This window comes from Apodemus sylvaticus, chromosome 5 (genome assembly GCF_947179515.1).
Source record: "Apodemus sylvaticus chromosome 5, mApoSyl1.1, whole genome shotgun sequence".
Classification (NCBI taxonomy): domain Eukaryota; kingdom Metazoa; phylum Chordata; class Mammalia; order Rodentia; family Muridae; genus Apodemus; species Apodemus sylvaticus.
Window position 1 is genome coordinate 60,827,673 of NC_067476.1, and position 25,133 is coordinate 60,852,805.

The 25,133-nt window shown below is 38.3% G+C and overlaps 1 protein-coding gene across 1 annotated transcript in view; it reads left to right on the forward strand.

Annotated features, from left to right (window-relative positions):
- Positions 1-24,967, forward strand: part of Dnajc10 (DnaJ heat shock protein family (Hsp40) member C10) — a 36,780-nt gene extending 11,813 nt beyond the window's left edge. The window contains exons 10-23 of the mRNA XM_052182793.1: positions 3,645-3,782; positions 5,798-5,887; positions 6,640-6,753; positions 8,576-8,690; positions 11,288-11,415; positions 11,625-11,741; positions 14,959-15,060; positions 15,993-16,148; positions 17,373-17,506; positions 18,182-18,235; positions 18,644-18,791; positions 20,232-20,351; positions 21,373-21,477; positions 23,759-24,967. Coding sequence (XP_052038753.1) covers positions 3,645-3,782; positions 5,798-5,887; positions 6,640-6,753; positions 8,576-8,690; positions 11,288-11,415; positions 11,625-11,741; positions 14,959-15,060; positions 15,993-16,148; positions 17,373-17,506; positions 18,182-18,235; positions 18,644-18,791; positions 20,232-20,351; positions 21,373-21,477; positions 23,759-23,770 — 1,533 coding nt within the window. The 3' untranslated portion in view covers positions 23,771-24,967. The remainder of the gene's footprint in view (positions 1-3,644; positions 3,783-5,797; positions 5,888-6,639; positions 6,754-8,575; positions 8,691-11,287; positions 11,416-11,624; positions 11,742-14,958; positions 15,061-15,992; positions 16,149-17,372; positions 17,507-18,181; positions 18,236-18,643; positions 18,792-20,231; positions 20,352-21,372; positions 21,478-23,758) is intronic.
- The last annotated feature ends 166 nt before the right edge of the window (positions 24,968-25,133 follow it).

Below are 25,133 nucleotides of genomic sequence, written 5' to 3' on the forward strand. Positions count from 1 at the left end.
GGCTTTTTGAACACTTTATCATCCTACTTAGATGTGATTTTCTGATAGACATGATTTAGCTCTATGTCTTCCTAAATGTTAGCTATGCTCTGTCAGTGTTAACAAGATCACTTCCAAGTCTTCCATGTTTATTCTTTCCTATGAATCAATCCACTTATATGCTAATGTTTTCGTCGTTTCCAAACTTTAGATTTTGTTGTCTCAGTTTTTAAAAGCCTGCTGTTTCTTCCACTTACTGCATGTAGTGCTTGGGTATTGTGCTGTAAATGATTCTTATCCTTTCAGTGTTACAAAAGCTCCCACTGTGCTCTGGGAGGTTGGCAGTTGTAAAAGCTGGAAAAGTTCTATGTAATACTGATACTGACATCGATTGGGTATGATTTTTATACATAGTAGACCAAAATTGTGAAGTTTATATCTGCCTCATTTCTATACTGTTTAATTTGAGGGATGGACATATTAAAATTGATTTATATATCCATTACATATATCTATTATATATGTAATGTGTGTGCATGTGTTTACATGTATGTAGGATAGTCACCTGTTATTTAAAGATTAAGGATGATGTTCTAAGGAATATATTAGTCAACTTCATCATCATAAGGCATCATAGAATTTGCTAAGACAAACCTAGTATGTTCATGGTGCCTAAAACCCTAAAACCTATACCCTTATAGTATAGCCTCTTGCTTCTAGGCTATAAAACTGTATAGCATCTTACAATGCTGGAAATATAGGACGTGGCAGCACATTGCTAAATAAGTGTGTGTATAAACAGAAAGAATATGATAAAAATGTAGTATGAAAACTAAGAATTAGGGAACCTCTACAAAGCTTGTAACATGAAAGGCACTATGTGATTGCAGGCTGCTCTTAGGGAATGAGTGGTAAGTGGCTGTGGAGGCCTGAGACTGCAACTTATTACTGCAGTCTCTACATACAGTGTACACTGGGCCACACCAACTTTGTAAATGCATGTCTTTTCTTCAGTAATTATTCTTAGCCGACTGCCAGTTAACTACAGGGCAAATGCACACGTTGGCCTGCTCCTGCTCAGGGTCATCTGTACTATCTCCTATAGGATGAACTCTAAAGGCAGCAGTTTTTTCTAACCTGCTAGCTCCCAAATAATTGAAGCAGAGACCTCTTGATTTGTTCAACAAGCTTTAAGCACAATAACTGAGCTATCTGCTTTCTGGCTACTTGCCAGCCTCTGGCCCCAAGTTATTTGCATTGTCTCTTTTGGGCTCATCCGGCTGTAGCGGTCTATCCTTATGCAGAACTCCCTTGGTGACTCTTCCTTATTCCTGACCTCATGTCGACCATATTGTTCTTCCTCCACTTCCTGGCTCTTTTCCTGAACCTTCACCTGCCTAGTGGCCAACTCCCTTCTTTCTGGCTCTACCTCCTACCCCTGGGATGAGAATTTCAGTCTTCCTCTCTCATCTGACTAGTCATTGACTGTTCAGCTTTTTGTTAACCAATCAGAAATAGGACTAGAACTATAACTAGATCTCAGGGCATAAAAATCAGCATCTGAATCTACAGAGCACAAGACCAACCAAACCCCAACAATCTCCCACCTCTTTATCCTGTCCCACTGGTAGGTCTTGATTGACAGCAGCAGGGAATCACTATGAAAGCAATACAACCTTTGGATCTCTTCTAAAGGACCTGACTAAGGCTCTTCTTGAAGATTAGACCCCTTTGGGGGAATTATGTCCGTGACAGTCTGTTAATTGTATTCCTATATTCATCATAGATTTACTTTTAAGTAGATAATATGCTTTGAGCATCCTTCTCCTTTAATGGAAGCCATTTGTGTTAGGTGTCCATGTTTTAAATTTTTTTACGGAGCTTACTAAAGTCTACAGAAAGTTTGGCAAAGCCTTTCACTGAATTGCAGGTTTCTGTTTTTCTTCCACATTTTCCTTTTATTGGCTGTGAATTCTCTAGGCCATAGAATTGCTGCTCCCTTGTAATCTTTCAGGATGACTGTCAGATACATAATCAAAGACAAAGACCATTGCTCACCATGAGAACTTACGCAGCACGTGGCTATACTCTGACATTGTTTGAAGCAACATGATCATTATAAGCATCTGATAGCTGTTTGTGTATATTATGGGTTTTTCCTAAAAAATAGCTTTGGCTAATATTAAAATTGCAAACTTAACATATTTGTTTCCTTATTTCACTTTGAAATTATGCTACTGCTCTTTCAAAACTACTTTAAAATCACTTAAGGATCTTTAAAAATATATCTCCCAGAACAGTTAAAGTAGAATATTTGAAGGCAAGATGTGAACATCGGTCGGTATCTTTTACTGGTTTGTTTATAATCTTTGGTCATCAGAACTCCTGGCCTCTATTCTTCCTCCAGGAAACACTGTAGTTTTAGCATCAGGGATGTACTGTCCTTGAAACCATGTTGCAAAGGCTTGTCTTTCTCTCTGTTTCAAAGAGATTTTCAGCTTTTCAGCTAAGTTTTTCATGCATTAGTATGTGGATGTGTTTATGTAGCTCGATGACATTCATGTATTCATTGGTTGCCTGAACTTGCTGGTTACTTGTACTTTCTGGGGTTTGTTTGTTTGCTTGTTTTTCTTGATCAGACTTTAAAAGTTTATCATGTTTTATGAATATTGTTTTCTACTTATTTGATATTTTATTTAGTTTATGCTTTATTTACTTCTTTCTGTTTTCAGTTTGTTCTAAAATTGTTCAAATAGAGAAGCCATTAATAGGATTTATTTTCTAATATTTAGACTGTGAGTTTTCATCAGTCTTCCATGCAATAAATTGAGCATAGTTTTGTGTGTTTGTGTATCTGTATATGGTGCTGGTAACTGAATCCAGGGTTTGAAGTATGCTAGATATATCCCCAGCCCAAGTGAATTGTGTATCGAAAGTTTTCAATTAGCGTAATAATAATTCCATCTGCTTTTAAGGTACATATCTCTAATTTCCTAAAGTTTTGTTACCACATAGGTGCAATAGTTTTGCTTTTATACTGTTGGACTTTGTGAACCTGTAGGTTAATTTTTTTTCAACCTGTCAGCCATTATTTGAGTTTTTGCTTTCCTGTTCTTTTGCCTTTCTGAAATTCCAATTAAATAGATGTTAGTTCTCTGTGTTTTATCAGCTTCACTAGTCTGGAAATTTTCTTGACATTTCAAGAAACGTACTTTTCATGTAGGATCTTGGCGCTCATTACAGGAGGTCAGCCAGCAACAGGTGAGAGCTGGCATTGTGCTAATTTGAATGGCATCATAGCTGCAGAGAGCACATGAGGACCTCCATGATTATAGCAGGGTGGTTGGAGTGCTGTGCGTGCGCAAGTCACGGTTTAGGATTTTTATATCTGAGGCTATGGGCAGCCTAGTTTAAAATAATACTGTGGGGTGTAGTTCTTGTAAGTATGTACAAAAAATGTTAAGCTAAATGTTTACTATGGTAGGTGTTTAATATTGCGGAAACTACATTTTATTGTTGGAGGTTATAGAATACTGTAGAGTGCTATTTTTGAAAAATTGTAGTTATTTTATAATGGAAAAACTGAGTTTTAAGTAAAGATAAGTCTCGGAGACCGTCTTCTTTCTTTGCATCATGGCATTTTTATTTCCTCCTACTTTCCCAAGGATGGCCTTGTTAACGTGGGCTGGGTGGACTGTGACACGCAGGAAAGCCTCTGCAGGAGCTTGGACGCCACAGCCAGCACCACTGCTTATTTTCCTCCTGGAGCTGCACTGAATGACAAAGGAAAGTCCAATGTCTTGGTATGTCTAACTTTAAGGAAATTCCTTTGCATATAATTAGACACATGCACATACTAGAAGGTGGTAGTAGTAACATTTGTGAACAGTGTGGACGGAAATTAATCAGTTTATATCATTTGATTGTTGAACATCTCATTACTGTTACATTTTGAAATAACAAAAAAAAAAATGGAGTACATTTTCACTAGTTTCCTGTAACTGTAATTTCAGTTTGGAATCTATATTGTTAGATATGGCTGTGACTAGGATAACTTTTTTTTTTCCGTTTAATATTTAGTATTCCTCCCACCATTTTTCCCCTTTGGTTGCTCCCGTATCCCTCCCACCTTATGTGCTCTCTTGTGCCCCTTGCCATCCCATAATTTGCTTATGTGTGCTGTCATTGCTCTCTCCTACATTTGCAGATAAATGCTGAGCACATAGAATGTATGTGTGGTCCCTGCAATATTAAATACACATAGATGTTTTTGTATGTACATAGAAGTTCTGCTAATATGTAAAATGAAATGGATAGGTGTAGATAGGACTTTTTCATAAATAGGATCATGTAGTGAATAGTTTTTAATCACTTTATCAGAAAAAGGTTTTACTATATTTATAGTATTATAATTATTCATTTATACATTAATTTATTTTAGAATGTTCATTCTTTTAGAAGTAATTGCTAAGTATAACCTACTGACTGTGACATCCATAGTTTAGTGCATCCTCTTTGAGACATAGCTGTGTACTTTCACGTTATAAGCAGTGTTGTACAATCTTGCACATTCTTGTGCGTTTCTTTAGTTACCTGTTTGAAATGAGGTCATTGCAGCAATTTTCCCCTATTCAGATTATCAGATTGCAAAGCCAACTCCCTAGTCAAGAAATTATTTCATATAAGAATATTTGTAAAGCCAAAAAAAAAAAAAAAGAATATTTGTGCTGTAATTATTGTAAGAGCACATTCAAGAAATTGAGAAGAAAAGTGAGTTTTCTGCTCATGGTGCTATAATTACATTTCTATTCACTGTTCATTTGTATGCCTAGCACTGACCCTAGTACAGTATAGGTCTCAGGACAATTCCTGTGGATTTAAAGTAATTTTAGTAAGTTAAGTAATATTTGAATTTTTAAACATAAATACTTCATAGCTGTGAAGATATATACTAAATCCTATGGTTAATATCCTACACATTTTCTTGTTGAATTTCTTATAGTAGCATATGCTTTGTCTGTAGGACAGCACAGAGTCGTAGATTGCTGAGGATAAAATACAGGCAGAAATAAAGTACATTTGATGAGAGCTGTTCTTCTTCTAAGCATTTGTGTTTTAAATAAGAGACCTGAATTTCAGACATGTTTGAAGAAATCTTTCTCTGTGTATTTTACTCTTAAAAACTCCCACTATGTGATTTGTTTTCTGAAAACATCCAAAATCATTTTTTCAGCTCTCAGTCCTTATAGATAGAAATACTGTAATATTAGAAATGTTCTAATAGTAAACATCATACAAGACTGTGAAGGATAGACATTGTGTAAAATGTAACTAAAACTGAAATTAGCAAGCATTTTCCTAATGAGAATTCACTTCACATTACAGAGAGGATTACCACAGAAAGTTCCACTTACTGAAGTAATATCTCGTAATTCTTTTACATCCTTAATTTTAAAAAAGAACAACAAAAGCCTAGAGGTCTGACAAGGTGTTTCAATTAAGGTGCTGCCGTGTACAAGCCTAGTGAGCTGAGTGCTCACATACAGGCAGTAGACCTATAGATAGTGCATGTGTGGTGTGCATGACTAACAGACTTTTTAAATTAAAAAAAATAAAGCCAAGTTCATTTATACAATATTTTTAGTAATTACCAAAATATGGTATACTTTTAAACATTGTCATTTAGAATAATTTGAAAAACTGCTTAATGTACATGATTGTTTTCCAAAAGTTTAATCAATAGAAATTGAAATAAGATGTCAAATATACTAAATGAGTATTTACTTGAAAAGCTTACAATGAGGTTTCCTTGTTTTAGTTTCTTAATTCATTGGATGCTAAGGAAATATACATGGAAATCATACATAATCTTCCAGACTTTGAGCTGCTTTCAGCAAATCAACTAGAGGTAACGTTTTCACAATAATAATAACTGTTGGTAGCATTGCAGGTCTTAATATTTTAACAATATATTTTGTTTATTACTAGAAAGATTCAAATTGCACTTAAAAAGGTGCATGTGTATAAAATTTATAATACATATATTATATATTATATGCATTAGTTCTGGGTTCAGTTCTAATTACTGAAATCACAGTGATTCTAATTCAAAAGATCCAAGTGTCCCTGAAGCTGAGCTCCAGAGATACAAGAAAGGCAGGGTACGGTTGACCGAGCAGCCTTGGTCTGACTTGAGCATTATATTCTTCTTATACAGCTCTGATCTGAGATTCTGGGAATGTCTTTTGAGAGTATTTACAAATGAACAGTTAGTAGTGGAGTCACTCACATTATTCTGTTTATCATTTACCTCTGGATTTAGTATTTTTACAAAATATATTATTAAGCCTAAAAGGAAATCTGACTTCTCCAGCCTTTCCCCAAATATTAAGTTACTAAAGTTATATTATTTTCTTAGAACCACTGCTACATTAACAACCATTGCATTATTTTTATAACTCAGTGACCTACCTCTTATTGTGTGCTTTACGTAGCATTATTACTAGTGACTACAAATTAAGAATATAGTTGACTTTGAATTTAGCGAGACTTTGAATTAATGGGTGGGTAACTAATCTTTATTTTATGTAAGAAATAAACAGTAGATACTTAGGAATTATAGTTGCCACTAGCTGACATTATGTTTTGTGTCACTTCAAGGATCGTTTGGCACATCATCGCTGGCTTGTATTTTTTCATTTTGGAAAAAATGAAAACGCAAATGATCCTGAATTGAAAAAACTGAAGACTCTACTTAAAAATGAACATATTCAAGTAAGGAAAAAAAATATGCTTTGTGTAACTAGTGTGCTTCCTTATTTGTCAGTATGGCTGAAGGTTTGTTAACTTTTTTTCTTTTCAAAACCAGCTGAAATGTCTGGAGATATGATTGGTTAGTAGAGTACTTCACAGTGTGCACGAGGCTCTGAATACACTCCCACAGTGTATAAACCTGCCAGTCGCACAGATTTGAAGTCCCCATGGTATCGGTGGATACTATCAACTACCTAGGAGCCACCCTGAACCACATAAGACTCCTGGTCCTTGAAGTACATGTTTAGTTTCCCTATTGATATCTTTGGAATATAGACTTAATGCTTTTGTCTTACTGGTGATTTATCCTCTGGCTTTTGGTCTGTTAGTTAATATGTTCACTTACTTCACTTCAAGGAAACAGAGCCTGGCAGGAGCCTGCCCCTCCTGTCTCCTGATGTGGAGCCTGGGCCAGCGTGCCCAGTTTCAGGGCATTTTCACTTCCTTGTACATTTCTTAAGAGACCCATTGAATATCCTATTCATTGTCCGAATATTTGTTTTGTTCTCTGTTGTTTTAATTTCATTGTAGTCTTAATTGATGCATGTGACTTGAGTTGTTTTAAGTTGTTGATCCTTGTTTGTGGTTTACATAGTTTGTTGTAGTGTTCTTATAAAGGATACTTCTTAGTAGCATCCACTAAATAGTAATGATTGTGAATATAGTCAGTCCTACATACATAGTGCATGGGGAAGCTAGAGGTCAGCATTGTGCCCTCCTCAGGCACTGCTGACCTAATTTCTGAAATGATGTCTCTCACTGAACCTTAAGTTTGCTGGTTTGAGGTAGGTCAGCTGCCCTGCACGTTCCAGCAATCCCTTTGTCCCTGCCTTTCCATAACTGAGATTATAGGTGCAAATCACTGTGCTCAGATTTTATTGTTACTTTTTTATTAATTTCTAAGATTATGATACAACTACATTATTTCTTCCTTTCCTTTTCTCCCTCCAAACATTCCCATATGCTCCTCCTTGCTGTCTTTCAAACCCATGGTCCCTGTTTTGTTTCTAACATGACTACTGGTTACTGAGCTTGGGTCCACATGGCTGCACAGCAAGCAGTTTCTGCAAGAGCTACCTCCTCGGCCCCCGAGTGTCACTGTTGAGTCACAGTTCTTTTCTGCTCTCTCTATAGTCCTAGCCCATTTTCCTTCCTGCTCAGATGTTTGTCCATCTGAGTGTGATTTATTTTTAATGATTCTTTTGTCTTAAATGCTATGCTCTACCCCTTAGTTTATCATTTGCCTGTGTTATTCATGCTATTTTGACACTGGGAACGTCATCCTTTTTCTACATTATTTTTGAAGTGTCTCGCTTGTGAAATTACCTTCGCTTTACTATAGATGAAATAGCCCCTACATTCTTTTCAAGGATATATTTTCTTAAGTTCACATTTTCACAGGGCAGTGGTGGCGCACACCTTTAATCCCAGCACTTGGGAGGCAGAGACAGGCAGATTTCTGAGTTCAAGGCCAGCCTGGTCTATAAAGTGAGTTCCAGGACAGCCAGGGCTACACAGAGAAACCCTGTCTCGAAAAACCCAAAAAAAAAAAAAAAAAAAAAAAAAGCTCACATTTTCTTGGAAATTTCCTGAGGCTTCTGAACTCTCTAGGGAGCATTCTTTAATGAATTCAGTATTAAATATAAACAAACCATTTCTGTTCCCTTTACTTTATAATCTATTGACTTCTAATGATAAACATACCATTTTGGGAAAGTTATCTTTGTGAATATTTGAAAATTATATAAAATGTTTTTATTTAATTCAGTGTTCTACTTTTCAGGTTGGAAGGTTTGATTGCTCATCTGCACCGGGCATCTGTTCTGATCTTTATGTTTTCCAGCCCTGTCTAGTAGTGTTTAAAGGACAAGGAACCAAAGAATATGAAATTCATCATGGTAAGTGTATTAGTTATTTTTCTCATGCTATTTTAAATACCATAACCAGGGCAACTTGCAAAAGGAAGCTTTATGGTTCCAGAGGAATAAAAAGTCCATCATCATCCCTGCAGGTAACATAGCAACAGCAGGCATGGCGACAAGAACAGCTGAGAGCTCCCATCTTGAACTATTAGCGGGAAGCAGTACAGACTAGGATTGCCATGAGGCTTTGAACTCTCCTAGTCTTTACCAATGGCACATTTCCTCCAAAAAAGCCACAGTCCTAAGCCCCCCTAAAGAGCACCACTGACTGGGGATGACTGTCCATCACAGTGAGAGTAGGAAAAATTACAGAAATTCATCTTGACTTTCAAATAGAAATACTTAATTGTGATTTGTATTTTATGGACACAATTATTATCAAAAGTTTATTCTCACAAATTTAGGTAGAGACATTTGTATATATAGTCATTATGCTTATTCTTCTTATAAGGATGTTTGTTTAATATTTTGATAACTATTTTAGCAAAAAAAAAATCTGAGAATGTCAGATGGCTGTGTGGAAATTAGCTTATTGTCAAAGCAAGCAGCCTCTGCGATCTCTATATCACCATGCCTTGCCTGCTTTAGACCGCAGGCCTAACTGCTTTGTCTCTTGAACATCAGTTATGTTTCTGATGTCCTGAAAGACCTGCATGTAAATGAGTAACAGATACTGATTTGATGCCTCTTACTTGAGCTGTACCTATGGGACTGCTTCAAGTTTCAGGTGACAGAGTTGTAAGGCATGAAACAGTCTATTGCTGTAAACAGACCCCATTTCCAAGGCAACTTAGAAGAAAGTATTGCTTGCTTACAGTTTCTGAGAATTAGTTCAAGACCATCATGGAGGGTGGCCGGTAGGCAGTCATGGTGCTAGAGCAGAATCTGAGAGCTCGCATCTATTCTCCTCAGGGTTCAGGAAGAGAGAAGAATGAGCTTGGGCCTGGGCTGGGCTTTTCAAACTTCAAACTCCACCTCAGTTGACACACCTCCAACAAGGCCACTCTTCCTAATCCTTCCCAAGCAGTTCCATCCACTGGAAACCAAATATTCAAATATGTCGGTCTATGGGCGCCATTCTCATTCAGACCACGAAAGCAGTGCTCTCAAGAAGTTTGGATGGCAGTGTGATAGGGACAAGAGAAAGAACTCTAAGGAAAATGTGAAAAATGCTCAGTGCACACTTTATATAAATCTCAACAAGACCAAAAGTATTTGTCTATAGCATAGATCAAGTGACAGTATTTGAATTGAGCATAAGCTGCTTACCTACTAGAAGCAAAGACAGAAATAAAAGAAGTAGGGGCCTTTAGGCTAAAGCAGCAGTTCTCAGCCTGTAGGTCACAGGTTGAGACCCACAAATCTGTATCTCTAAAATCTGTATCTCTAAAACTATTTACGATTCGTTACAGTAGCAAAATTATAGTTATGAAGTAGCAACAAAAATAATTCTATGGTTGGGGGCCACCATGACATGAGGAACTGTATTAAAGGGTTGTTCAGTTAGGAAGGTTAAAAAGCACTGGGCTAACGGAACTGTGTGAACAGAAGTACAAGATGACCCTGACTACCAGTATTGCTTACAGTCAGATAAGGGCCTCCTAAGGGGACCTGTTGACTTCTTCACAGCTTCTAGTGAGGGGAAAAGTGTTTAGTAAGTTGCCCTAACTATTGCCAAGTAGACTTTTACATACACATGTGTCTTAACTCAAAAACCAAAGCTTAGGACTTAGCTATGTTAGAGCCTCACAAGAAGATAGGTTTTACTGTGGGCCGTGCTAGTCTGAAACTCAGTGTATCCCAAGCTGAAACTGCCCTTGAACTTACTCTTCCCCTGCCCTCTTCCTGCCTTGGCCTCTGTATAGGTTTGTAGCAGTGTACCCAGGTTGGAGCTAGATGCGTTACCTCTGAAGTGTTCTCACAGCCTTTGCTGTCTCCTTGCTTCCTGCCCATCATCACTGTGTCTACAGTTGCTTCCTGCTCGTTTGCACTTAGTACCTAGCGCACCATTTCATGCCACTGCTCTGCCTTCTGAGTCTTCTGAAGAGTGAACATGACACTCCTTAGTATTGCAACAGTGGCATGGTGCTAGGACAGAAAATGGAGTAGACAATCATTCAAGAATCATACACAAGAATCCCTCTGGAAAGTCTCATTTAGGTACCTGGGTAATGATTATGACAAGTCAGAGAATATGAGAAAAGAACACGTGTGACCCATTACAATTGATACATACTATGTTTCTACCATCAAGTACATGTTCCCAATGGACATTTTGTAAGAGTTTGGATTCAAGAGCATAGGTCAATTCAAGAGTGATTGTTGTACTTCTGATGGTGAGAAAGCAAACCATAGCAGTCTTTTCATTTAACTAGTCCAAGAAACAAAAAGGACGTATAGTAGGAGGGGATTTCCAGAACAGCAATCCAAGATGAAGATAGAGAACACAGAAACCTCTCCAAAGCCAATGTGTCCATAGGCCCATCTTTCTTTCTTGAATATTTTAAATATAAAAACTGGAATGTTTCTGTAGATACAAGATAGCATATACTTTAATTTTTCTCAACTTATAGGAAAGAAGATTCTATACGATATACTTGCTTTTGCCAAAGAAAGTGTTAATTCGCATGTTACCACACTCGGACCTCAGAACTTCCCTGCAAGTGACAAAGAGCCGTGGCTTGTTGACTTCTTTGCCCCTGTGAGTTACCTGTCAAGTTTCAAACAACTGTTTTCTTGACAACATGAAGGCTAGTACTAGAATCGTTGCAGCTTTGCAGCTCCTGTGGGCTCTCCCAGGACAGAGTGACAGGCAGAGCGCCCACCAGACAGACTGTGTGTCAGTAGCAGAGACAGTGCAGCTCTTCACTTCCCTAGACCTGCTGCTCACCCTTCTCCCTCTCTTCCCAGTGGTGTCCGCCATGCCGTGCACTTCTGCCAGAGTTACGGAAAGCATCTACTCTACTCTATGGTCAACTCAAAGTTGGTACCTTAGACTGCACAATTCATGAAGGACTCTGCAACATGGTAAATATTAAAACGACTTTTCAGATGCATGCCCATTTATAGCAGTAATGTTGAGACAGTTTGAACAAAATACTAAATTGTAGTTGAATTGTAAATAGATATGTAGAACGTTGATGGTATGCAAGATTTTGTTTGCCTGACTCCAGCATGTATTTATTTAATTGACTTCATAAAATACTTATATAAATTTATTTGGGGGTGGGGGGGCATTCAAGACAGGGTTTCTCTGTCTAGCCCTGGCTGTCCTGGAACTCACTCTGTAGACCAGGCTGGCCTCGAATTTAGAAATCCGCCTATCTCTGTCTCCCAAGCGCTGGGATTAAAGGCGTGTACCACCAATACCCAGCAGTATAAATTTCTATTTTATCTAAGTCTTTATACTTTTGTAACATATTTATAAACTTCTATAGTATTATTATTATTATTATTATTATTATTATTATTATTACTTAGATTTCTTTTTATTTGTCAGCTTTGAATAGCTGATTTGACCAGACAGGGTATCCAATTTAAAAGAATTGCTCATTTTTAAGATGTGAAAGTGATAATGTGCTTATGTGGGTGACAAAGTGATAATGTGCTTATGATGACATCTTATATTTTAAATATACTCTGGTACTTATGAAAGGGATGTGAAACTTTATAGTGATGGTGTAAGAATAGACTAGAAACAGGACAGGTATAGATAATGTAAGTGTTGCAGTCTTAGTTTGGGTTTCCATTGCTGTGTAGTGACTGTGACTAAGGCAACTCTTATAAGGGACATATATTTGGGGCTAGCTTACAGGTTTAGAGGTTCAGTCCATTATCATCATGGTGGGAAGCATGGCAGTGTCCAGGCAGACACAGTGTTGGAGAAGGAGCCAAGAGTTCTACATCTTGATCTGAAGGCAGCCAGGAAGAAGACTGTCTTCCAGGCAGCAGCTAGGAGGAGGGTCTCAAAGCCCACCCTACAGTGACACACTCCCTCCAGGGCCACACCTACCGCAACAAGGCCACACCTCCTAATAGTGCCACGCCCTGGGCTAAGCATATCCAAAGGAGTCTATGGAGGCTAAACCTATTCAAACCACTCCAGTAGCCATGACTGCATGGTGACTGTAGCTGGATAGATACATAAAGGTTTATGTTCTTTCTGTAATATGAATGCTTTAACTCAAAAACTAAAATGTTAAAATGGTAGCAAGGAAAAAGCCTGTTTTCTAATACATAAAAAAAGAGTAGAAATGTTTAGCTTCTACTAGTCAAGAAAATACAAGCTCCATCAAAATTTTGATATATTTCCTACCAAAATTTATCAAATTGACAAAAAATGAGCAATGTAACAAGATTTAGAAATCATATCATGAAATAGCAGAACACTACAACTAAGCCAGGAGAGGGTGTAGCTCAGTGATACAGCACTTCCCTCCCATATTTAATTCCTGGGTTCAAAGCTTTGCACTGAAAAAGAAATCTTTAACACCTTGAATAAATCCTAAAAAACTCAATGTAAGATGAAAAAAGCAGGTTACACGGCAGCAGTTTAGTATTCTCAAAATCAGAGAAAAGTCTTTAAATATTCAAAGCAGTGCAGTGCTTTAAGACAAATGTACACGTGGGAAAGCTTAAAGCGCAGTGGATTGGACATTTGCCTGTGCAGCCGACTAGGACGGGTTCAGACCAAGGGAGGCCAGCAGCACACCGGCATGGCCGCACCTACTAGTTGTCAGATGTAAGGAGCAGGTATGGAGGGAGTTAGGAGAGTTCTCCGTTTCAGTGTGGTTGAAATTAAAAGTAAGTTGGGTTGGAGTGTGTTTTAAGGAAATACATAAAAAGAGTCATTGGTGTCTAATGTCCTTTATGTGACTTGGAAAGTAGATGCCAACCAAAGATGCAGACATCATGAGGAACACTGGTTGATTTTAGTCCCTTTAGTTTTTCTACATTTTATTTTATTATCAGCAAACTGTAAAGGATAAAAATAAGCCTCACATGCACCTGAAGTAAGGCCAGGATTCCCCACTTACGCACGCACCTCCTGCAGTGGGCTCACCAGGACCAGGTCACACATTCCTCAGGAGCTCACTGGCCTCCTCTGTAAAGGAGATTTTGAAATTTTTTTCTCTTTTTTTTTTTTTTCTTCCAAGACAGTGTTTCTCTGTGTAGCCTTGACTATCCTAGAAGCCACTCTGTAGACCAGCCTGGCCTCAGACTCAAAGATCTGCCTGCTTCTGCCTCCTAAATGCTGGGCTTGGAGGTTACACACCACCACCACCACCACCACCACCAGGAAAGGTTTTGTCATTTTAATTACTGAGTAAAATTGCTCTGAGGTATGACTGAGAGTGTCTGTGTGGCTAGACTAACTCAAAAGATAATGTGTAAACTTTTACCTAGTCTCTGTTAACCTGATAAATGCTTTGAATTCACACATTTTTCAAACCTCACAATATGCTATTTTTTCTAGAATTATGAACCTTTAAATTTCCCATTTACTAATAAGTTAGACAAGGAAATCACTTCATCACTTTAAAAATTACAAAATCCCCTCAGGGCTGATGCCCATGTTAACTGTGAGGAGGGAATTAAATATTTTATAGTTTAAGAACTGTCTTGAGTAAAGAATAAAAAGTGATAATTTTCTTAGAACATGACTCATAATTCTTTAATATAAAATATAGGTGTGGTCATTTGTTCTTCTATTTTATGTTGCTAATCATTGCCCTCTAAGATGATTAATTGCTGTCACTAGAAGTAGTGACTGCTGTGTCTTTTCTCTCCTCTTGCCTCCTAGTTTGAAGAGAGCAAAAAAGATGAAGTAAATACTAAGGAATGACTGGTTCCCTTCCCACATTTTAGTGCCATTGGGTTAATGAACTGATCATCAGTACAAGCTTTAATGCATTGTCTTTGCTAAATTTGTCTAACCCAGCAAGAAGATAGCGGTGGAGTTCTGTGGTCTTGTAAAAGGGTGCTAGAGACATGGCTCAGCAGTTAAGAGCATTTGTTGATCTTACTGAGGACCCAGGTTCTGTCCCTGCACCCACATGGTGAAAAGAGCTGTCCATTAGTCCAGGTGCAAGGGGCCAGGCACCACACAGCACATGATATACATGCATACATTCAGGCAAAATACCCATACGTATAAAACAAAAAATAAACATGTCTATAAAAAGCAAACTGTTAGAAAATTGAAACTAATAGGTAAAGTATGCAAATTTCTTCTTCTTCACAGTATAACATCCAAGCTTATCCAACAACAGTGGTGTTCAATCAGTCCAGTATTCATGAGTATGAAGGACATCACTCTGCGGAACAGATCTTGGAGTTCATAGAGGTATTTTAAATCTTAGGCTATGACTAGAAATCTTTCTATTTTTATGTATATTTTGGACAACAGTTTGTATTAGGACTTAATCTTTTTGTACCAGAAGATTGTTTCCGGAAAACCTTTTTTTCAATTTAAGCCTTTGTTTTATTATATACTGTGTTGTTTTATACATTAGGAAACACTACTGTTGATTATGGGAATTACAGTTTTCCATGAAGCCTGTCACCCTTTTCCTGTTCTTTCAGTGCATTTACAGTATCAAGGCTAGGCATCCTGTACTGAGCTTGTCATTGTTAGCACAGAAGGGCCTGTTTTCATTCAGTCTTGACTAGAATAATTCCAGTGACTTTGGAAGAAATCAAAACTTTTAGCTTATTGTCATTCACTAGTGTCCATTCTCCTGTGTCTATTCATTTGTCCTCCTCCATAGTAATATGTTGTGTTGTTTTGTTTGTTGCTATCCTGGTGGAGCGAATGTGTTAGTATCACTTGATACAAGCTGAAGCTCTGTTAAAACTGCATTTGGAATACATAGTGTCTAGAAAGGTATATAGCATCTCTGTTTAATAGTAGTGGGCTTTATATTAGTCACTAAATGATCACGTCTAAGCACATATTCCTGCTACCATAACAGATAGTGGGTCCTGTGTAGGTATCTGGATTGCTCCTAGAACTTGATTATATGATGTATTCACAATTTCCTCCAGGATACCTCTTTTTCTAGTTTGCAGTGCTTTTTAAAACTAGTAAGAAAATATACCTTTTAAGAAAACTGATTGGCAAAATCTAAACTTCATAATAGATTTCTTTTGATTATCTATGTCTTCTATTTCTGTAAAATAGGAAATATTTCTCTAAATGATAAGCCCAGCAACTTGCCAGAAAGACATGAAAAACATGGTGTGTGTAATAATGGTCTTTTTTTTTTTTTTTTTTAGGATCTCCGAAACCCTTCAGTGGTCTCTCTTACACCCACCACTTTCAATGAACTGGTTAAACAGAGAAAGCATGACGAAGTCTGGATGGTTGATTTCTATTCTCCGTGGTGTCATCCCTGTCAGGTCTTAATGCCAGAATGGAAACGCATGGCCCGGGTATAGTGACATAGTTTACTTACATCTTATACCTACTGAGAATGTCTGCTTAACAGTTACTTTGAAACCAAGGGGATAAACCCATAACTAGACAATTTACACAGACCTGATTGAATCATTAAGGTGACAGACACACTGCCTCTGCCCACTAACTGAACTGTCAAGTACACTTTTGACAAGAGTGCTGCCAGTGCTAATCCTGAGAACATTCATTTGCTGTTTAAAGTTTCCTATCACTTTATTTTTAGAGCTTACAGATGCTGTTTGCTCACAGTGCCGGGTCTGTGACCTAGCTTTGTAGGCAGCGTGGGGTGAGTCCTGATGATATCAGCCTTCAGATGCTGAAACAGGACGATCAGGAGACCAAGATGATCCTGGGCCACCGAGCTCCAGACTCTTCCTCCAAAACAAACAAGCAAAAATGAAACAAAGTAGAAAGAAACCTCAAACAGTAAAACATACATATAAATTTCCTGTAAACAGACAGTGTTATAAGATACTGAATAAAGGCAAATTTAAAATACTGAATCAGACAAAGCTTATCTTTACTAGAAAAAAAATATTTTTTAAAAAATACTGATTATATTTTGGTTGCTAATGTTTTTTGTTGTTTTGTTTTGTTTTTATTTTGTGAAACAATTTCTCTGTATAACCCTGGCTGGCTATCGTGGAACTCATTCTGTAGACCAAGCTAGCCTAGAACTGAGAAATTTACCTGCCTCTGCCTCCTAGGTACTGGGATCAAAGATTTATTATCACCACAGCTTTCTAGTGTAGAATTTTTGAAAAAATATATTTACCTATATAGTAAATGAGTAGAACCAGTTATTTATCTGCAAGATCTGTGGGAATTTCTTAATTACAAAGTTATGGCATTCGAATTCATTAGTTTAAATAGCATTTTTTAAATCCTTACCCATTGTTCCTCTGATACTGATAAATCTGTTTAGCACATATAAAAGTTGCGGTGAGGGCTAGACTGTTGAGTTGAATCAACAGTAGAGATTACTGGCTGCTCTTGCAGAAAACCTATTTGGTTCCGAGCACTCTCAACCATCGTTAATTCCAGATCCAGGGGTTCCAGTGCCCTCTTGGCCTCTAAGGGCAGTGTATATACATGGTGCATGTTCATGTAGACAAAGAACTCATAAGGTTTTTTTTAATTGTGAGTTATAGAGATAATTTTCATCATTGACCCATGTGTTGACTTTTGTTCTTTTATAGACATTAACTGGACTGATCAATGTAGGCAGTGTGGATTGCCAACAGTATCATTCTTTTTGTACTCAAGAAAATGTTCAAAGATACCCCGAGATAAGATTTTATCCCCAAAAGTCAAATAAAGCTTATCAGTATCAGTAAGTATTCTGTCAAATTTAAAGGTATCTATTATAATCATTTGGTTACACAGCCAACATTTAAGTCAGACCAACAGATATGTATTGGGAGGCTGCCACTGGATGTTCTCTCAGAAGAAGAAGGAACTGGACTGTAAAACCAGTCACAGAGCTCTAGTCAAGGAGCTATGGGAGAAAGGACTGGGGTTTAATTCCTGACTAGGCCTTGCCTACCTAGTTCACTCTCATCTGTATGCGTATTGGAGGGGTGGGGTCATGCCCCTCCTGCCTGTGCTGAGAAGGAACTAACCCATCAGACTTAGAGTTCACCTGCTAAGGTTGGGGGCTGAGATTTGAACCCAGGACTGTCCTAGTGGCCACCTTTTCTACACTGCATAGGTATTAAAAAGAAACAAAACACAATTGTAATTAAGTGAAAATTGAGCCATGTGTTTCATTATAAAAGATAATCACAAAAAGCACATACAGTACTGAGTACTTAAGGGTGGGGAAAGATAGACTCAGAAAAATGTACTTGAGGTCATATAACTCTTATTTACTTTGTGGAAAGAGATACGAGGTGACGTTAACCAGTCAAGAGCTTTTTTTTTTTTTAATTTCTACAGTAAGACTGTTTCTTGACCATATTCATTAATAGAAAATACTATTTACAACTTGATTTGTTTATTCTTGCAGTAGTTACAATGGCTGGAATAGGGATGCTTATTCCCTGAGAAGCTGGGGTCTCGGGTGAGTGATTAAAATGCATATTATTGTATAACACTGATTTGAAGCTGTTTATTTTCTCATGTGGATAGTTAGGATTCTGACATTTAAAATACTTGGAAAAGGATACATTTATCAAGGATTTGAACTATCTCTAACTTAGGAATGCTTGCAGTATTGCCATAGAATGCTTGCTTTGCTTTTTTTGGGGGTTTGGTTGGTTGCTTGCTTGCTTTTTGTTTTTTTCGAGACAGGGTTTCTCTGCGTAGCCCTGGCTGTCCTGGAACTCACTCTGTAGACCAGGCTGGCCTCAAACTCAGATATCTGCCTGCCTTTGCCTCCCAAACGCTGGGATTAAAGGTGTGCGCCACCACTGCCTGGCCTTGCTTTGCTTTTATATAATAAAAATGGTGTCTGATTTCCTTACTGCAGATTTTTACCCCAAGCATCCATAGATTTAACACCTCAGACTTTCAATGAAAAAGTTCTACAAGGAAAAACTCACTGGGTGGTTGATTTCTATGCTCCTTGGTGTGGACCTTGCCAGAATTTTGCTCCCGAGTTTGAACTCTTGGCTAGGGTAAGTATTGTTGTCTAGTTAAATAAATTTTACACACATGTATGTTTAAACAATTGGTTAAAATATTGTAAACTAATTTTTATTTAGTTCTTAAAAATATCTCTCAATTTTTAAAAAAAAAATGTGTTTCTTTATTATCTGTCTTTCTTGAGACAGGTTTCTATTTTTAACCCTGGCTGACGCAAAAGTCCCAAGTAGATGAGGCCAGCCTCAAACTGCTTGCCTTTTCCTGGAAAGTGCTAGCATTAAAGGCATTGAGTGACAGATTACAGGTGTCCGAGTGTGCTCTTGTGTATGTGCACACTGTTATTCCTGTAGCTGCACTGCTAACTTATGTTAGTCTCCCTGTTTGTGCTTATTTCAGTAGCCATACAAACCAGAGGAAGCAAAGACACTTTCATTGTCCTAGAGCTGGAGAGGATACCATAAGTCAGTAGAGGAGAGTGACTGTAGAAAGAAGGGAGACGCGTGGCAGCCACAAGAACAAGCAGAACTTGATGTTTGTGAGAGATAGGTGAAGCGAAGGCAACTGAGAATGACCACAGAGGGAAAAGACTCAAATGCTGTATATATAGGTGCTCACGAGGCATTCGCAAAGAGCAGTCCAGTAGAGTAAATTACCAAATCAAGGGAACAGTCATCAGCATAGGATTATATAGTATCTCTCCGAGAGACTGTTGACCATGAAAATAACCAAAGATGGGACAGTGGGACGTAGTAACCTGAAGGTAAAGAAGGAGCTCCCTGTTCTAGGCAAGGGTGGGGCTGGAGGAAAGTGCTGTCAGGAAAGTAAGAGGTGCGTGTGGACAGAAGTATGAAGCACTCAGGAAGAAGTCCAGTAATTGTCTATTTGGTTAAATCAAAGAGAAGTCAGTTGTGACCTTAAAGCTGTTCTTGTGTTGGGAATGCTGACAGATATCAGTGGAGAGAGAGTACCACATCCATAGAAGATGAGGGAGGGATGAGCGCCCATATCGCAGAGACAGGATGCATGCTGCTGATGGGAGGAAACACAGCACTGCAGGCAAACCCCTCTGTGACCATCTGCAAAGGCACGAAGAGAGCAAGGCTCGACCTGGACTGGATAGACAGACTGAGTCTCTGACCTAGACAGTTTAAGGGCTATGCTCAGCCTCGCACCAGATCAAGAATGCCAACTAGGATTAAAGACAGATGTTTGCTTGTGGTGGGCAAAGTGCAGTGAGTGGAAGGTTAGGGAGGTCAGAGGTAAGCCTCCAGGTACTGGTGAAGAAAAGTAGACAAATGGCAGCGAGTGAAGCTTAAAGGGCTTGGAAAAAAGTAGAAACAATGTTGTTTCTGTTGTTTAATGCATAGAATTAAAACTGAGTTTTAAAAGTATAAATACTTTATATAAAGATTTGAAATATATTATGTTGGAAAGTGGCAAGATCTGTGAATTTGTTTTGTTTTGTTTTTCAGATGGTTAAAGGAAAAGTGAAAGCCGGGAAAGTGGACTGTCAGGCTTACCCCCAGACGTGCCAGAAAGCCGGCATCAGAGCCTACCCCAGCGTCAAGCTGTACCGCTACGAGAGAGCAAAGGTGTGTGCAGGCCCTGACTCCGCCTCCCTTCAGCAGGCCAAGCCCTGGCGTTGTATGGGAGGAAAATTTGTCTAGTATCCAGTTTCTCCCTTCTTCTTTTAAAAATAATTCTTACTGAGGCATCATCTTTTCTGGTGTACCAAAGGATCTTAAAAGGTTTTTTGGTCTGTGTGCTTACAGACTTTGTACTCTGTGAATAGAAAAAAAAATATAACCAAATATTAATATACGTTATATCTGGGTTGTAGAATTCAAAGTTATTATTTTCTGTGCAGTTTTATATTTTATATTTCTTTACTATAAAATTGTCTTTTAAAATGTTTTCTTCTAAAAAAACTGAAAAATTAGTTTGTAAATAAACTGCCTCTTGAGTGTTAGGACCTCATGCACCATGGTGCCTGGATGTGTTAGGTTTTCAGTGAAAGAAACCAGAGCCCTACAAAGGTCTCAACAAACCAGAGTCTAGTTTCAACAGTTGTATCTTTCAGCTGATCCAGTTGTTAACAGAAAGCACTTAAGGCCTATCCAGTCTTCCCAGGTATAATTCTATGCTTTTGAACAGATATTGCAGCAAGATTATTGATCCTTTAAAGATAAATGAAGACACATTTTATCTACTAAAGTATTTTATAAGAAATAAAAGAACTGGGATGAGAGCTGACGGCACGCTCATCTTCATGGTTTTTACTTTGTAGTGCTGAAGACTAAACACGCAAGCGTAGTGCTCTACTGCCCAGCTGCTCCCATGTCAGTCTTACACACATGCACCCCACCACATAAGAGTCTTTGAATCAGTGATACGTTTTCCTAGAAATCATTCTGTGTTCCCATAGTGCTGCAAGTAGTATCCTTTCTGGTGTGGGTTCACTACTTTTGTAGCATTATGCACTTGAAGAAATAGGAAATTTAAATAGCGTTGGAACAAAAAAACTTTAAGGCATAAGTAAGCAAGCTTCTTGTGTGGAAATGTCATGTTTTGGTTTATGTACTTAAAAGATAATATAAATGTTTTTAATTTTAGAAAAGTATTTGGGAAGAGCAAATAAATTCCAGAGATGCAAAAACTATTGCTGCCTTAATTTATGGAAAGTTGGAAACGCCCCAAAACCAAGTGAAAAGAAATAAGGTAAGAGCCAAGCCTACAAGTGACTGGCCGGCTGCCAAGAGGTGCATCCCATACAAAAATGAATATTCAAAGACATACTCACTTCGGAGAGATACGGCAGCCAGCATTGTAGACGCTAGAGGATTAAATGCTTGGAAATTTGTATACTCACAAGTTAACAAAAAATGATCAAGTTTCTTTCATAAAAACCTGGCACTCTAGTGCGTATAGCAACATCACTCATACAGCAAAATAGGGAAAGACAGCCAGCCACCAACAGGGTAGATAAGCAAATGTGACACATCGATGCTGCCTGCAGAGTCTGTTTAAGGTAAAAAAATGAAGAATGCATCCATACTACATGGTAAATTTTTGAGAGAAAAAAATGATTAGTGCTGGAGAGATTAGGGCTCAGTGGTTAAGAGCACTGGCTGCTCTTCTGAAGGTCCTGAGTGGCTCACAACCATCCATAATGAGATCTGATGCCCTCTTCTGGGGTATCTGAAGACAGCTACAGTGTACTTACATATAATAAATAAATCTTTAGGAAAAAAAAAAGATTAGTAAACCAGGAAGTGGTGACACACGCCTATAACCCAGGCACTTGGAATGTGAAGGCAGGTGGATCTCTGAGTTGGGATACACCCTGGTCCATAGAGCAAGCTCCAGGATAGCCAGGGCTCTTACACTGAGAAACCCAGTTTCAGAAGAAAGAAAGGATGGATCGATGGATCAGTCAATGGACTGATCAGTCAATGGAAATATGCTTAGTGGAATGAAGCTAGTCACAAAGGACCATTATAGCTTGGTTCAATATATGTAAAATGTTCTAAAGGCAGGGTAATGGCTGCCTGGGTGAGAGTAGAACTACTTGAGAGTGTGAAGGACTCTGGCTCTGAAGTGCAGGAAATGTTCGGAAAGTAGTTGTCTGGATGACCATTGCAGATTTTCTATTTTTAATATGTAAAATACACAAGCTGAATTTGGTGGTGCACATCTTTAATCTCAGCACTTGGAGGTAGAGACAGGCAGATCTCTGAGTTTGATGTTAGCCTGGTCTACATAATATGTTTCAAGCTAGGCAGGAGTCCTATCTCAAATATTTAAAAAAAAAAATTTATATATATACATACATACATATATATATATATATGTAATTTAAAATAGTGATGTGATTAATAGTTATTTAAATGTTGTTTAGTGTAAATAAAATACTGAATTATTAGCAGTAAATTCTAGAACCTGAACATATTTTAGAAAACAAAGTTTCCTTTGTGCTGAGCTAGGTGGACTGTGTTTAAACCTCAGTCTAGTTGTTTGTGAATTTTATCTGCTCATTGGCACTGCAGGCTCCTTCCTGGTGCTCTTCTGAAGCCGATTTGTCTGACCTCTCTTAAGTCTGTTCTCGGCCTGTGGAGGAGCAGACTCCAGGAGTGTGGGAGCTGCTGAGTAGAATTTAATACAGTCAACCTAGCACAGCCTCTGGAGAGTCTCAGGCTTTATAGAACCTAGTTCTGTACAGCAGTGAACGGAAGCCTTAGGTGACAAAGGCTTATGGCCTATTTCCCAAACATCTGCCCACATCTAAGGGTAGAGGACATAGAAATCCACGTCTTCTTGGCGCATTCAGTAGATTTTTCTAGTGTTTGAGTTATTTTAATTTTTTCAAGTTATTTTAAAACTTATTGTTTTACCTAAGTTAAATATTTTAAAATGTGTTATTACTCATAAACCAAAATACTATAACTGAAATTAAGATAAAGAATATATCATATTATCACTTAGTGTCTTAATATCTTCTCTGTCGCTGTGTAAACTACTCTGACAAAAGCAACCAAGATAGAAATAGTTCTTCTGACTCACTATTCAAGAGCACAGCACATTAACCTGGGGAGGAAGTCAAGAGGCAGGTGCTTGGCGTAGCTGGTCACGTCACACCCAGTCAGGAAACTGATGAACACATGCTGCTCTTGGTGCCTCCCTCCATTTTATAATAGGGCGCTGCTAAAAAGTGGCACCACCTCAGTGGGGACATCTCCCCATCTCACTCATATGGTCATGATAACTCCCCACAGGAATTCCCAGAGATCCCGTCAGGTTGACAGTAGTAACCATCTCACACAGGATGACACACCAATAGGTATGACAATACCTACTGTGTGCAGGTGAAAACTGACACTTGAATTGTTAACCAAGCAAAGAGTGTTTATGTGATACTCTCTCTATTCAGTAAGAACATTGAATATGTGTCAGTAAAATATTGATTAGCTTATACCTTTCAATCACCTTTATATTAATACAGGATGAGCTTTGATGATATTGAAGAAAAAAAAGTTGTGAGGAAAAGAATCTGGAACATAGCACCAGAAGATCCCTTTCCCAAGTAAGATGCTCTGAGGAGGCAGACGCACACGGCCTGGGCTTGCAGTTGCACTGTGCAGACGAAACACCTGTGTGGTGCTGGTCTGCAGACGCTTCTGCAGAGAGCCAGGCGGCGCCGGCTGAGACTGGAGTCCACATATGGTTCTTTGTTGTGTCTTTGTTGTTGTTGTTAATCCTTTTAGAAATACAAACATCAGTCTTAGCTCAGGGCCACATAGAAATACTCCACAGGCCGAGTCCAGCCCGGGGACTAGTTTGCTGACCACCAGAGCTGATGTTTGGACACTTGGCCCTGCATGTGGGTCTGTTATCTTCATAGTGTACGAAGTGCACCTGGGGTTTTTACTTGTAATTTTCTGATGGTCCTGAAAAAGAACTGACTTGATTTTCAATCACCCCTTCTAAAAATTCCATCTATGACCACACATTTTATTTTGACTATTTTCACAACATGGGAAAATAAAAATGTACCCATTTTTCCAACTGTGTACTACTGTATAGAGAAAGGATTTCTTATAAGAGTTGAAGAGTTGTTCTTAATTTATCACAACAGTAAGTGTAAAAATCCTGTAACCTGCAGTCCCAAGAATAAGCACAAGGTAAAAGGAAGCATTTACAACTGGTTAGTGGGCTGTGTGGGCGTGGCATCTAAGCCCTGAGTCCATGCTTAGTGTGCACACCGTCGTTTATTTGCTCCCATGAATGTTCCTACTGATGGTTTTGTCGGTTCTGTTTCACGTGTCTTCCTGATACTGACAAGGTTCTCTTCTGGGTTCTGTTTTGATCACTCACACTGATTATGTGTCCCCTGTAGCTGTGGTTTTTCCTTCTGTGTAATATGCACTATTCCAGTAGGAACAGTTATTTTAGATTTATTTTAACGTGGCTCATGATGATGCTGTTACTCAATGATTGTCTTTTTCAGTAAAGTATTGCCATAACAGCTGAAGTGCTTCTCTCTAAAATCAAGCACATGATGGACTCTTCCCACTTCTCAGTTGTACAGACCCAAAGGGTCACAGGTCTGTCCTGCAACTCCAAAACAGAGCGACCTCCAGTTCAGTTCTCTCCTAGTGTGGGGGATGGTCAGAGGATGCCAGTGAATAAAGTCAAATTATTTTTTCTAAAACTCTTTTGAAGATGATTGTTGTGTTTGAAAGATTTTATCACTTTACCTTGCTCCCTAGTCTGTCTTCATAAAGGTTATGCCACAGGTGTGAGTTAGGGAAAGCAGTGTGCTTTATTTTCTTTTCTAACCTCATTCAGGTTCTCCTGTATTTTATTACATTTTAGCT